Source organism: Mirounga leonina, unplaced genomic scaffold (assembly GCF_011800145.1).
Source record: "Mirounga leonina isolate KUSES-001 unplaced genomic scaffold, KU_Mleo_1.0 Mir_488, whole genome shotgun sequence".
NCBI lineage: Eukaryota > Metazoa > Chordata > Mammalia > Carnivora > Phocidae > Mirounga > Mirounga leonina.
In genome coordinates, this window is record NW_023270777.1 from 5,643,458 (window position 1) to 5,658,735 (window position 15,278).

The 15,278-nt window shown below is 45.4% G+C and overlaps 1 protein-coding gene across 1 annotated transcript in view; it reads left to right on the forward strand.

Annotated features, from left to right (window-relative positions):
* Positions 1 to 15,278, forward strand: part of DNAH9 (dynein axonemal heavy chain 9) — a 339,619-nt gene that overhangs the window by 140,063 nt on the left and 184,278 nt on the right. Inside the window, exons 32-35 of the mRNA XM_034989621.1 lie at positions 3,553 to 3,763; positions 8,122 to 8,249; positions 9,668 to 9,776; positions 10,961 to 11,108. Coding sequence (XP_034845512.1) covers positions 3,553 to 3,763; positions 8,122 to 8,249; positions 9,668 to 9,776; positions 10,961 to 11,108 — 596 coding nt within the window. The remainder of the gene's footprint in view (positions 1 to 3,552; positions 3,764 to 8,121; positions 8,250 to 9,667; positions 9,777 to 10,960; positions 11,109 to 15,278) is intronic.

Consider the following 15,278-nt stretch of genomic DNA (forward strand, 5'->3'; position numbering starts at 1 on the left):
ATGCACCCTTTTGAGTAAGTTACTTGAGGACATACTATGGAAAAATGAGGATGAAAAATAAAAATGCCATGGGTTTCAAAAAATCGAGAATCAGAAAAAAAAAAAAAAAAAAAAAAAAAAAGTCCTAGCATTTTAGCTGTCAGCAGACCTAGAAAGAAGTTAATCCAAATTAGGGCAGGAAGTCCACGGTCTCCAACAAAAAGACCTCAAAAATGGATACATTCAAAGCAAGAATAGATCAACAAGATGAAAGTTCTTTTGTGTTTTATTAAACTTCTCAGTTATGGAGCCTGAAGCATATGTCTTTTCTTTTAACAACGAAAAAGGAATGCAATTAAGAACACCAAGAGAAAAAAGTCATGGTCCAAATATTTTTTTAAGTAAACATAACCTGGTATTGATCAACATATGGAGTGTTAAGAAAAGAGTATCCATTTGACCTTGGGTTGATGCTGAGAACATCCTCTGTCAAGTCATGACACTAGGCCCACAGAGAACGCAATGTAAACCAGGCAACAACTTTCTTCTGTAGTGAAAAATCTCTCTAGCTGTAAGAACGTAAGCCACGATCAGTCTTCAACCCTTACGATCACAGAAAATAGAGAAGGTCTAAATACAAGGCCAGAACAGGATATAAATATTATCAAACATAGCAATATAAAAGTATAACATGCCTGGAAGAAGACAGGAGAAAGAAAGATAAAGGGAAGGATGGGGATACTTATATATTTACCTTGCAAAAGATACTGTCAAAAGTTGATGGATTCATAATCAGCAGAGAATAGAAATAACTCATTCATCAGTTGATAAATGGATAAACAACTTGTGATCTTGCCTACACAATGGACTTTTATTCAGCTATAAGGAGGACCAATGTACGGATACATGCTACAGTGCAGATGAGCCTTGAAACAGTATGAGTGAAAGAGACAATTCACAAAATGCCACATACTTTTATAGATCCATTTATATGAAATGTCCAGAAGAGTCTAATTTAATAGAGGCATTGCACAGGGCTGAGGTAGGAGTCGGGGGATGGGGAGTGACTACTCATGGTATGGTTTTTCCTTCTGGAGTTGAAGAAAATGTTTTAATAGTGGTAATGATTGGATGGTCCTGTGAATAGGCTCAAAACCATTGGATCGGACACTTCAAAAGGTGACTTTTATGGTACTTGAATTCTATCTCAGTAATGCTATTGAAATGAATGAAAAGAAGTTGGTGGAACTAGAAAGTGATTTTAAGGCTTTCGGGATCAGGGAAGGAGTCAGTAGTTGTTCACGGGAAAAAAAAATCTAAGAATACAACGAAGTCTCTGTTCAATAACAAGAGCACTGCCTCCATTTCCCTCCCAACCCCCTCCATTTTTTTAAATGCAATGCCCTCAGGCTAGTTTCATGCTAAAAATCCTCCAGTGCTTCCTTCCTGTTGTACTTAGAATAAAATTCCAAGTACCAGTTCCTACATAGCTGACCCCCCCCCTTACCTCTCTCATCTCATCTTATACTCGCTCCCCCACCCCCACCTTTCTTTGCTGTTGAGCCCTGCAAGCTTGCAGCCAGAACCTGAGGATTTTTTTTTTTTTTTTTTTAGATTTTATTTGTTCACTTGAGAGAGAGAGAAAGCATGAGCAGAGGGGAGAGGCAGAGGGAGAGGGAGAAGCAGACTCCCCACTGAGCAGGGAGCCTGATGTGGGACTCGATTCCTGGACCCTGAGATCATGACCTGAGTGAGCCACCCAGGCACCCCAGAACCTGATGATTTTGTACTCAATATTACTCCACCTGGCGTGTCTCCCATGGATCTTCATGTGGCTGACTCTTTTTCATTCATATATTAGCTTAGATATCAGCTCCCCACAGACCCTTCCTGACGCTTCCCTCATCCTTATCTGGGAAGACCCTTCGTTAAGTTCCTGAAGGACAAAAACAAGAGCCAGGATTGAGAATCTGCTTGGGGTGCTCTTGGGCTCTGAACCAGAGGACCTGCAATAGCTTCGGACAAAGAAGAGGAAAATAGTGATGCTGTGGAAAACACAACCCAGTATCTCAGTTATCCTGCCACAGTGGAAACAAGTCAACTCATTCCCCAAACAGAAATTCATCTGCTTCCTTTATACTGAGCCTAGCAGTAATGCTCTCCTCCTGATCCCCGGCTTGTACAGTTCTAGATATTTCATTTTAACACCTGTACCGCTTAATTTTTTAAAAAACAGAGAAGTTACTTTTTAATCATGTTTTAAAATGTAGAATAAATAGGATGTATGGGGGGAAATCTTTGTATTGTCCCACCACACGGTGTATATTCCAGTACCTTACCTCACACATTCATGTTCCTCAGCCATTAAAGGTATTATAGTGCAAAATATACTTGATCTACACTAAAGTTCAGTGTCTTAGCCCATGGTATATAAGACCCCTCATGATAGGGGCCACCCAGCTTTTCCAGCCATCCTTCATGTTTTCAGCAAATACCTGTTCAACATTTAGTATGTGCCAGATTCTCTGCTAGACACTGGGAATAAAAAGATAAGAAACCCAGTCCTGCCTGCCTTCACAGAGCTGATAACCTAATAGGGAGAAGAGTAACCATGGCAATGCTGAGTACTAAGATGTAGGTATGGGACACCTACTGCAGACTAAGGGATGATGTAGGTCTGATGGGAAAAAGGCGGGAGAAAGGATAACTTCTGAACAGAAGGCACCATATCTTGAAAGATGTAGACTAAGGAAAGAACATTATTAAGGAACCCCAGTTGTCTACCTGGAATGTGCATGCTGGGGAAGGAGAGAGAGAAGCTGGTTTGGGCCAGTCTGCACAAGGGCCTCGTAAGCCAGTCTAAGGATTTGGGATGTCATCACCAAAGCTATGGAGAACCACTGAAAGGACAGAGTGACGGCAATGACACGATCAGATTTTCATTACAGTAAATGTGCTCCTACAACAGTGTGGAAAGGCAAGCCTGGAGACAAGCCAGGGTAAGAGGGATAAGACCTTAAGTGCTTATCAAGGAACTCCTTGACTCCGGGCTCATCAAACCATCTGGTCAACCACATCAGGCTCTGTCACACCATAAGCCTTTGTGCTGTTATACCTCTGCTTGCAAATCCCCCTATTCATCTTGACAAACTCACCCCTGAAGCCCCAGTTCAAATGCCCCCACTTCTTTGAAGCCTTTCTTATTCCCTTTATCTGTACAAAATCAATTGTTTCTTCCTATCTGTTCACATAGCACTTTATAAATAACTTGAGTATAGTAATCATTATGCTTCCCCTTTAGCCTGTAAGATCACGGAGTGGGGAGAGTCCTCTCTGAATCTCCCTCACCTGGTATACTCTCCAGCACTTAGTTGGTGACTAATAATTACATGGCCAAATGATGAATAAGAATGTAGCTCCCACAGTTAGGACCCCTCACCACATCTGGAGGTGAAAAACCCTTCCTCTGTTGACAACAGGTCTCCCCTCAGATACCAGCCTGGGGCAGAAGAGCAGTTGGGATGTCAGTGAGTGACAAGTTGGTCCCTCTGGCTGAATTGTGTGTCTCCCCAGGTGGTCCAGCTGGAGGAGCTCCTGGCCGTGCGACACTCCGTGTTCGTGGTGGGCAGCGCGGGCACTGGCAAGTCTCAGGTGCTGAAATCCTTGCACAAGACCTATCAGATCATGAAACGCCGCCCTGTCTGGGCTGACCTCAACCCCAAAGCAGTCACAAACGATGAACTCTTTGGCATCATCAATCCGGCCACCAGAGAATGGAAGGATGGTAAGAGCAGGATACCCCTGGGACAAAATTCCCACTATTCTGAGCCCCGGGGGGCAGGCTTGAATCTACATCCAAAGGTGAACTTCAGAGGGAAGAACACTGGCCTGATAGGTTTGGAGTGGGAGAAGGAGGTGAAAGGAATCAAAGAAAGGAAGACCCCAATTTTGATTTGGAGGGGAACCTCAGCCTTTGGGAGATTCTCTCTCCTTGGAGACCCTTCTAGCTGCTCCTTGAGAGAGGGCATTGAAAGAGGAGAGAACAGGGCAGGCATTCTCAATTGTGGTTCTGTGATTGTGCAGCACAAGTCAGAGTCCCTACATTGCCTGGCAGTGGATTTAAGACACGGGTGGGGTAGGGAAGCCCACAGCTCATTCCCAAAGGGGCAGCACAGCATGCTCTGGCTTCCCACAGTGGGCACATGTTCCTGTCAGCCCCCAGAAGTGATGGGGAGACATCACTACAGACAACGGGGCCTCAGGGCCTGGCTGAAGACATCATTCATTACCATTCATCACAGACCATGATCCCTTCTACAGCGATTCAGAGGGTCCCAAACTCCTGTTCACTTAGTGCTAACTCCAGTGTCACGTTTCTAGATTTAGAAATCACTGGTAGATGCTTGAAAAGGGCACTGTCACTGGGAGAGAGCTGAAAAGAAAACTCTGAGCTGATAGGACCTCTTTCTAAAACCCATGTGGCTTCTGGAATGAGGGCCTCTCAGCTCCCTCCTCCCATCTCGGTGTCTGACTACACAGGGTCCAACTGCCTGGATTCTAATTTAGGACTTTCAGTCAGAGGCCTAGAACAAAGGGACTTAATGGGCAGCCTCTCTAATTTTTATTTCACTCACCATTAATGAGGCTTAGCATCTTTTCCTCCTTATTGGCTTTAGTAATTGGCTCTTTTGTGATTTTATTTCCCTGTGATATTTTCTTATTCATTTGTAACAATTCTTTATATATCAGAGATAGTAATCCTTTGTTCTATGCATCGCTAATGGTTTTTCCTGTCTACCATTTGTCTACAGGCACTTTGTGGCATAATTACCATGCACTTTTTTTTTTTAATTTTAGAAGATTTATCCATTTATTTTAGAAAGGGCGAGAGAGAGAGAAAGAGACAGAGAGAGCGAGCAGCAGGTAGGGACAAAGGGAGAGGGAGAGAGAGTCCCAATCAGATTCCATGCTGAGCAAGGAGCCCAGTGCCGGGCTTGATCTCACGACCCTGAGATCACAACCTGAGCCGAAACCAAGAGTCAGTTGCTTAACCAGCCGAGTCACCCTGGCACCCCAACCTGCACTTTTTAAAAGAGAAAATTATGTCTGTCCATTCTGTTGGCATCTGGGATTCCTATTTAGTTTATCACCCTTTCTCATTTTCAGTTATAGATACAGTATTATAAATTTGGTCCTGAAGATACTTTTTACACGAACATCTCTTTATCCATCTGGGATTTATTTTGGGGCTTAGTATGAGCTAAGGTAGAGAATCAACTTCATATTGGCTTCCAAATGGATAATTGAATGTGCCAAGATCATTTATTAAGCAGTCCTTTCCCTCTGAATGTAAGCACCAGCCTGTCACATATACCAAGATCTGATTCTGGGTTTTCTGTTCTGTCCCATTCATTATTTAATCCTATACGAATGTCATTCTACTCTGTTCACAATCATAACATTTTAATGTCTGATGGCTTAAGTTCCTCCCCAGTATTCTTTTGTAAGTTTCTTGGCTAGTCTCAAGCACTTATTATTCCATATTAAATCTAAGCTCATGTAATTCGAACTTTAAGCTGTGTTATAGTTTCAATTAAAGTTTTATTAAATATACAGTATTCATCAAATATGGAGACATTGACAAAGATTTATAATCATAAATCTGTATTCACAAAGAGAACTATAAGTAGATGGAAGACAACTTTTTAAAAATTTTTCGGGAACTTGAGAAAAATAGAAATGTGGTGAATATTATTGCTATACTTTTTTTCAAAATTGGACAGATCCGATAGAAAAAAATAAGCATAGTCATGGAGAAATTGAGAAATACATCATCAAACTCAATAGAACACATCGTTTAAGAACTTTGCATCTTAGAAGTAGAAAATATCCCTTTCTTGGTACATTCATAGAACATTTACACAAATTTGAAGTTTAGTTGGGCACAGAAGAAACTAATGAATTCAAAAATATCGATTTACGGGCCACATTGTCTGATAACAATGCAATAGATGTAGAAATGGACAGTAAGAAAATGACCAAAAATAATTGTACTGCTTACAAATCAAGAGATGCTCACAGGGCAGCTGGGTGGCTCAGTCAGGGGTCCGACTCTTGATCTCAGCTCAGGTCTCGATCTCAGGGTCTTGAGTTCGAGCTCTGCATTGGGCTCCAGGCTGGGTGTGGAGCCTACTTAAAACATTAATTAATTAAAAAAAAAAAGAGAGAGATTCTTACTTAACCCCCTGGGTGAAAGAAAAAAAAAAATACATTGCATACAAAAACCAAGGGAGCATGCCTAAGACCAATAAAGAAGAACTCTAAACTCTTATTTTTGAAGATGGGCTAGAAATGAAGGAAGTCAGTATCCATCCTAAGAAATTACTCAGAGTGGTAAACTGAACCTGAAGAAAATCAGGAAGAAGAAACTTAATAAGGATACAGTCTGAAATTAATGGGAAGGAACCAAAAAAAATTATAGGAAGGATAAATAAAACATAAATATGGGTTCTTTGTAAAGATCAGTAAGTCCATTGTGAGCAAGATTGATGGGGGAAGAAGAGTAAAAGTAGATCCAATTAAGAATTAAAAGCTGTAACAGCAAATAAAGATTAAGATGGAAGAGATCACTTAATTACATGATACATGTTTGGAAAACTACGAGAAATAAAAACAATACTTTAGCAAAATATAATATTAGCAAAATTTACTCAATAAGAAGCAGAAAATGAATAAACTATTGAAAAGGACAGTTTGAAACAGTAGCAAAAAAAAAAGGTTCCAAAATGGTAAAAAAACAAAACAAAACAAAGACACCTCTCAATTCATTTTATGAAACCAGAATAATCTTGATATCAACCTTTATGTAGAACCAAAAAAGAGCCCAATTTCACTTAATAACATAGATTCAGAAATCCTGAATAACATCACCAAGTAGATCCCATCTCTATATTAATAAAAATAAGAATACACTTTAAGTAGAATCTACTCTAAGAATGCAAGGATAGATTGAATTTTTTTTTTTAAGTTTTCATGTAAAGCTTTGAAAAATTAAAGGAGGAAATCATGTGCTCAACCGTAGGTACTAAAACCTCAGGAGCTATTCCTAACATAAAAATTCTAAGTAAGATAGGAATAGATAGAAATACCTTAAATATAATAAATCTAAATCTTTATAAATAAATCATTTATCTAAAGCCCAAAGGAAGAGGGGCATTCTGAATGATGAGAAACTAAAGCCATTTCTATTAAAATCAGTAATAAGGGGGAGCCATTACCAACATTATTATTCAGTACTGCTTGGTGTGGGATTCTAGAAAATGCAGTAAGACAAGAAAACGGAATATGCGGTATAAGTTAGAGGAAAGGAAAAAAATTATTATTTTGCTGCTTATACAACTTTATACTTAGAAAATTCAGGAGGCATTTTGAAAAAAAACACTAAAATTAATATGAAAATTTACTACTGGTAACTAAGCATAAAATAAATACACAGAATTTGATACCTTTTCTTTCTATAGCCAGCTAAAAAAAAGGAAATACAGAAAAAAATCTGATTTGCAAAAGCAACAAAACTATGAAATGTTTAGGAATACTTTTAGCCAGATATAGATTGAAAACACTCTAAAAGTTTATTAAGGAACATAAAGTAACATTTGAATAAATGAGAAGACATACCATATTATCGATTGGGAAAGCTTAATATCATAAAAATCAATTCTATCCAAATTAAGATCTAAATCTCACATAGTGCCAATTAGAATCACATTGGGAACTTCTCTCAAAGCCTGGGCTGCCATCACAAAGGATGAAATCTTACCTAAAAAGGTTTTCTGTAAATCCATCACATCCCAGTTGCCTGTTGAAATGATTCTCCGGGTCCCTCGTCACCTAAGCCAGTGCCATCAGATTTTGTTAACATTTTGCTGATGATGTTCTTAAAAGAGTCAGAGGGAGACTCAGAGACGGTGGCACCTTAGCACTCGCTGTCAGATTCCAATAGATTAAAATGCACATCCAGTTCTGACCTGGCTTTTCCATTTACACCTTCTCCTGGGTGTCGTAGCTAAGAGGGAAAGGCTGTCTGACGAGAAAGAGCATTGATGATGAGATGGTTGCTGAGCAATTCGTGGTTCCTTTTAGGACTATTCTCTTCCATCATGCGGGAGCTAGCCAACATCACCCATGATGGACCCAAGTGGATCTTACTGGATGGCGACATAGATCCAATGTGGATTGAGTCTCTGAACACTGTCATGGATGATAACAAGGTATCAAGGGGGGAAGGGAAATTCCCAGGCCATCCCTCATCATCTAGGAAACCAGTTTCCCAGGTGCATCTGGAAATCTCGATCCCACACGAGGGCTGGCCCCAAATAAGGAGTTGCTGGAAGACTAGTGTCTTTATTTTTTTCCCAGCTTCATTGAGATATAATTAACATATAACATTGTGTAGGTTTAAGGTGTGTGATGTGCTGATTTGAAATATGTGTATCTTGTAAAATGACCACAATAAGGCTACTTAACAACCTCATATAATTGCATGTACACAATCACTGCATTTTTAGCATTGTCTGAATTTAATATTCAGAACTGGGAAGAATCTTAAGTCATTTATTCAAATCTTTTTCCTTAAGTTTTTCCTTCTTTATAAATAAGGACACCGAGGGTCAGAAACATTCTAAGCCTGTCGGCCATTCTCAATGGTGACAAACCATTATCCACGGAGAGTCTATTTTATTTGTTGTAAACAGTGAAAATCGACACCAGTGAAGTGGCCGCTAAGCTGGTGGCTGCTCCTGAATTTATTCAGAAAACACATCCGGATTCGAAGGTTTAGGATGGTTTCAACATTGACAGAATCATTGAACTAAATGTGTGCCCTCCCGAGGGGCTGCTTTACTGATTTCTTATGGAAGTGCAGTGGACACGCAATGTTACGTGAGTTTCCGATGCACAGCATAGTGATTGGACAACCCTCTATGTTAGGTGGCGCTCATCACAGGGGCCGGGTACCATCTACCACCATGCAGCGCTATTACAAAACCACGGACCATATTCCCTACATTGTGCCTTTCGTCACCATGACTTCCTCATTCTATAACTGCGAGCCCGGTACCTCCCTCTCCCCTTCACCCATTTTGCCCACCCTCCCACCTCCTTCCCCAGAGGGACTACTGTATTTTTTAAGATTTTATTTATTCCAGAGAGAGAGTGCAGGGGGGAGGAGCAGAGGGAGAGGGACAAGCAGACTCCGCGCCAAGCCCAGAGCCTGACGTGGGGCCCGATCCCAGGACCCCAAGATCATAACCTGAGCCAAAACCAAGAGTCAGACACCCAACCAACTGAGCCACACAGGCGCCCCCAGAGGAACTACTTTAAAAGAAACAGTAATATGAAACCTATACTCTTTTTAAAAATAATCTTGTTATCCCAATATGGTCTAGCACATTCAAATCACTGACCTCCATTTACACTTTTTAGAGAACTTATTTTTTTATTCATTGCACACACAGGGATGGAGGTAGAGGGGCTACAGGAAGAGAGGTAGAGGATTCTTGTAATCATAATGAAGAAAATAGTCATCCTTAATCCCCGCCGGGAGTAATCAGCCAAATCCAGACCCCCACCCCGCGCCGGCCGTGTGTCCTCCCTCCTTCCTACCTGGCGTGTCCCTCCCTGTGTCCAGGTGCTGACCCTGGCGAGCAATGAGAGGATCCCCCTGAATCCCACGATGAGGCTGCTCTTCGAGATCAGCCACCTGCGGACGGCCACACCAGCAACTGTCTCCAGAGCAGGTATGACCCAAGGAAGGAGAAAACCCACCAGGCCGCTCACGTGGAGACAGGGGCCCCTGGCGTCACGCAGGGTGTGGCTAGCTCTAAAGGAAGCTCCAAACAGGAGCCAGACATCGATCACGCGGACCTCTGGCCTGCCTCTCTGCCCCCGTCGGGTCCATGAGGGTGAGCAGGTACTCTAAGGCCAGGGCCATGGGATTTTCTAAATTCAGAGATGGGAAGGGAAAGGCCTCTGAGCTGGGCAATGGTCCTCTGCACAGAAGTGCCTCGGCTGAGGCTGCTTTTATTTAGGCCAGTTCCCGCTTCCCCCGTCAGTGGAGATGACCAAGGACTGCTCTTCTCACTGCATCTTGGTGAGAGATGACAACCGTATGCCTTAACTTACCTCTGACTCCACCTGCCAAATCGATCGGCACAGCCTAGAGCATAAGGAGAGTGAGTTTGCTCTCCACCGTAACATCAGATTCCCTTTCGAGGATCCAGCAGAGGCTGGGAACATGGGGTCCAGAGAATTCTGTATTCATTCTCTAGGGCTGCCATAACAGGTCACCACAAACCCGATGGCTTTGAAGACAACAGACAACTATTCGCCCACAATTCTGGAAGTCAGACATCCAACATCAAGCCGTCAGCCCTCTAAGGGACAGTCCTGCCTTGCACCTTCCGGCTTAGGCTGCTGGCCCCATGACTCCAACCTCCACCTCCTTAGTCACATGGCCTTCTACTCCGTGTGCATCTTGCCTCTTCTGTCTCTCACAGGGACACCTGTAAAGTCCCACCCAGATAATCCAAGACAATCTCATCGCGAGATCCTTAATCACATCTGCAAGGGAAGGGCTTTTTTGCCAAATAAGGTCACGTTCACAGGCTCCCAGGATTAGGACATGGACATACCCTTTTAGGAGCCACCATGACAAGGATGGGCAATCACAGTCTTCTTTCCTCCTGAGCCTAGACTTGGCCATACAGCCCTTCTCAACCCTGCTCCCCATCAACTGTTATCAGTCAGTTGGAGCTGGTCCCGATAGCAAACCCACTTCCCCTCTCAAACCGAGGCCAGCTCTCTGTTTCTTCAGAGTCCAGTCTCCTGTACATTTTCTACCCAGAGAAAGTAACTCCCTGGGGGTGAGGAATCTACTGTCCTCTGTGGAGGCATCAGTGACCAGAATTCTCTGTGTCCCCAGGAATCCTGTACATCAACCCGGCAGACCTGGGGTGGAACCCTCCAGTGAGCAGCTGGATTGACAAGAGGGAAATGCAGACAGAGAGAGCCAACCTCACCATTCTGTTTGACAAGTACCTCCCAACCTGCTTGGACACACTCAGAACCAGGTAGGCCAGGGAGTAAAGGAAGGTAACAATTCAAAGCTGCAGTAAAGAGCCTGTCAGCTCACACCTGCTATCCCGCTGATGTTCTGTCCTGTCCCTGAAGCCAGATGTCCCCGGAGCCTTCCCCTCTGGGCCTGGCAGGTGGCAGAGGGCAGCACACATTACGATGGCCACGGGATGCCTCTTGTCTGCTCAGGCAAGAAGTATGGTGAGTGAGGAGGAGAAAGATGCAAAGTGACCATCGTGAGTGCCTAATGGGTGTATCCAGAGCTTGTGGGTTGTGCTACGAGGTGACAATCCTGACATCCTTCACATCGCAGGGCACAGAGCTGGCCCTCTTAGAAACGATACACACGCCAAATCAACAGACCTAGAGGAGACGATGACACACATCAGTGATAAACGGGGCCCACTTCCTGTTGCTGGCTGGGTGTGCCCGCCGCCCAGATAATGCAGGACCCGATATAATGTGTCATCCCACCAGTCCTGCCCCTGTGGACACTGAAAATTCACTTTTCCTCTTACAGGTTTGCAAAAGTAGAAGCAGTAAGCACTGACCACTTACCCCGTAAACAAGAGAGTAAGGGCTCTTACCCGGGAGGATACTTACTACAGCAAGAATATTGTAGGTGCCTGCAGAGGGAGGCTCAAGGTCTGGAACCTGCTTTTATTTTATCCCTTCTTGCCAGTGGATGTGCCCTTCCTTGAGTCAGGCAGCCAGCCTCGTGGTTCAGCCAAGTCCAACCATCAGAGGTTGGTGCTGGGGAGGCGGTGTGACTCAGGGATCCATAGTTCCCGAACCTTCACCAAGGTAGGGTCAGGACGATGTTTCTGGGAAATGAAGGCCGCCGCTCGGAACGACCCCTGACTCTGTGTTCACTGGTCTGTCGTGCATGGGACCAGCTCACAAGCATGGAGGTGGGGGTAGAAGGGGATCTGTGGGCTCCAGGAAGCCCGAGCACTGTCCTGACCAGGAATTATTTTCTCGATCTTCCATATTTTCCAAAACCCTTGAAAAGTCTCCAGCCTCTGTGGCCTGTGGGCTCTTTATGGCCTTGGAATCTAAGGAGACAAAGAAGCCCGGACAGCAGACGAGGTCGGGAAGTGGGCACGTGTGGTCAGTGGCATGGGTGGGCCAGGGCAGCTGGGTTAAAAATGCCACGGGAAGGGAAGGTTTTCAGAAAATATCGAGCATACCCCTGTCCTTTATCATTTGCTGAGACACTCATCTGGTAGAGCCTCTCACTAAAAGGCCGTTTCCCACTCTGGGCACTTAGGACAGGAGATGCCAAACTCTTATCTGTGTGAATATTTGTGTGTACACCAGCCTCTGCACCAGGCTCTGGAGATGCTGACTTTATGCAGTCTATCCAGAGACGGCCCCCCGGCCCCATGTCTGAACTCTGTGGCCATCAAGGACGAAACACGTCCGTGGTTTATGGTGGCCACACGGGGTGGCGTTGAATGCTCACAAAATTCCTAAGAGGACAAAGCATCCGTGGACCGGGGGCAGAGCTTCCGGGCTGTGCCCTGGGGACCACAACTTTCAGTAACAAGATGCTGGGTTCAAAGTCGGACTTCCCTCATAAGGCCAGCTTTCTGGGGCCCTGGTACTACAGGGCTGTGGGATGTCCGCACGGAATATTTTTTTTTAATTTTTATTGTTATGTTAATCACCATACATTACATCATTAGATTTAGATGTAGTGTTCCATGATTCATTGTTTGTGCATAACACCCAGTGCTCCATGCAGAATGTGCCCTCCTCAATACCCACCACCAGGCCAAGCCATCCACCCACCCCCCTCCCCTCTAGAACCCTCAGTTTGTTTTTCAGAGTCCATCGTCTCTCATGGTTCATCTCCCCCTCCGATTTCCCCCCCTTCATTCTTCCCCTCCTGCTATCTTCTTCTTTTTTGCACGGAATAATTTTTATATTGAACAAGCCAGCCTCATAAGGGGGGATTATAAAGCAACTTGATTTTGTCTCCCACTGCTCCCTCAAAAACCATTTTATGTGGCTGGTCGTCCTCCTGCCCCTAGCTGAAATCTAGGTCACCATTTATGACTTTTCTGGTCATTCTGCTGTAATACAGAGGTACGTGATCGCTTCTGGTCATACACATGTGAAAACTTGGAAAAGCAAACTGCATTTACAGGAAAGCTTCTGCCCCTGCCCCAGCTCAGGCCTGCCTCCTGCTCTCCACCTGCAGTGGGAAAGGAGTCTTTGACATCTTTTCTCCTTACTCCTCTGCACACCCCCCCAACAGCTGTAGCTTCTGCGCCCTTGGGGTCGAAGGGGGACAGAGAGAAGAGCAAGGGCAGGAAAGATCTTAATAGCTGGAACCAGCATGGTCCCAAGTGACCCTAAGTGTGGCAGATGTCAAATCAGACTCTTTCTCGGAGATTCTGAGTTCTTTGGCCCCTCCGCCATCACTGGAGACCTCCCAGATGCCTTTCCTTGAAGTAAGAAATGCCTCTCCACCAGCCAGTCCTGTACAGCTCCTCCGACAAAGCCCCCCAGCGGCCCTGAGCTCACGGGCCGCACCTGGATTCCAGGAAATGCTCACCCGTCTTTGCTTTGATGAACTGGGGTGCAGGCTGCACCAGCAAGCCACCTCTCCACACTCCGCTGTGAGATAAGCAGGTGTCCTTGGGTTTCCCAGGCACCTGTCCTTTGCCACCTCAGAGCTGCCGTGCAGCCCCTTCCCCAGCTCTGTGCCAGGTCAGCACCTGCCTTCCCTGTGAGTTCTCTCCCAAGCCCCAAATGCTAATTTCTCTCCCCTGCAGCGTCTCCCACTTCGATCGTCCCTGCCCCTGAGAAGACCAGAGCCCCCCGTAGTTGTCTGGGACCTGTTGGGAATGGTCAGTGTAGCCGGCCCCTCTTGCCTTGGTGCCTCATGCAGAACCAGGCCTGAGACAGCTGGACGTGAACCTTTCCCTCATAGAAATGAAGGAAAGCCTGTCAAGTCCTTAATTTCTCCCTCATCGAAGTAACGCCCAGACTGCAGGACTGCCTCCTAGTAGTATTGCTGTAAGGATTGCCACCAGATTAGAGTCGAGCAAACATGAGCCACTGCAGAGGATGGAGCGCACGTGTGTGTGTGTGTATCCATGGGGGGGGTGAGAGCGTGTGTGTGCACGTGCGTGTGTGTGTACTCGGGGGGTGAGAGCGTGTGTGTGCATGTGCGTGTGTGTGTACTGGGGGGGGTGAGAGCGTGTGTGCACGTGTGTGTGTGTGCATGTGTGTGTGTGCACGTGTGTGTGTGCACATGTATGTGTGTGTATTTGGGGGGGTGAGAGCATGTGTGTGCATGTGCGTGTGTGTGTTCTCGGGGGGTGAGAGCGTGTGTGTGCATGTGCGTGTGTGTGTACTTGGGGGTGAGAGTGTGTGTGTGCACGTGTGTGTGTGCACGTGTGTGTGTGTACTTGGGGTAAGAGCGTGTATGTGCATGTGTGTGTGTGTACTTGAGGGTGAGAGCGTGTGTGTGCACGTGTGTGTGTGTGTACTTGTGGGGGGATGGGAGTACCCGTGTGTGCACACACCCATGCACACACTCCTACCCCCTCGGGCATAGATGCACCTCGGTGCCTCTCTTGCTACCTGCCTTTTCGGTCCAGGCCTCCAAATCCAATATGAAAAGTACACACACCAGGCCAGGGCAAAGTGAGGTGTATTTTCAGAAGGCGAACTCCATCAAGTAAATCATGAGTGTGTAAAATGAGCATCTGTCGGGGCCCACTCTGCCCTCCCCCCCAGTAAGACTCTGGTTCCAGAGAACATGTCTTCCGTGTGTTTGTCCTGAGGGACCTGGAGCGGAAGGACCTGCCTCAGCCCTGCACCCAGCTTGACTCTTGAGGAAATTGTGAGGGAGTGACACTGAGATTTTACCCCATTGTGTCACAGTAGCCCCCGCCCCCTGAGGGCTGAGAGGGACAGTCAGTGTTCAGAGAAGGGAGGAGCAGATGGGGAGGGTACCAGAGGGAAGGGCGACGAGAAAACTTTCTCAGAGCACTCTGGGCCCTTCTTGGTGAGGAGCCGATGAGAGTAAAGGCTTACGTAGCCCCATGCAATCCCAAAGAACCTGACGGGTCACAGGTCCGCCAAAACCAAGTAGGTTCCAACAGGCTTCCAGGATGGAAAATCCGGTGTCACACAGCGTATCTGGGTCT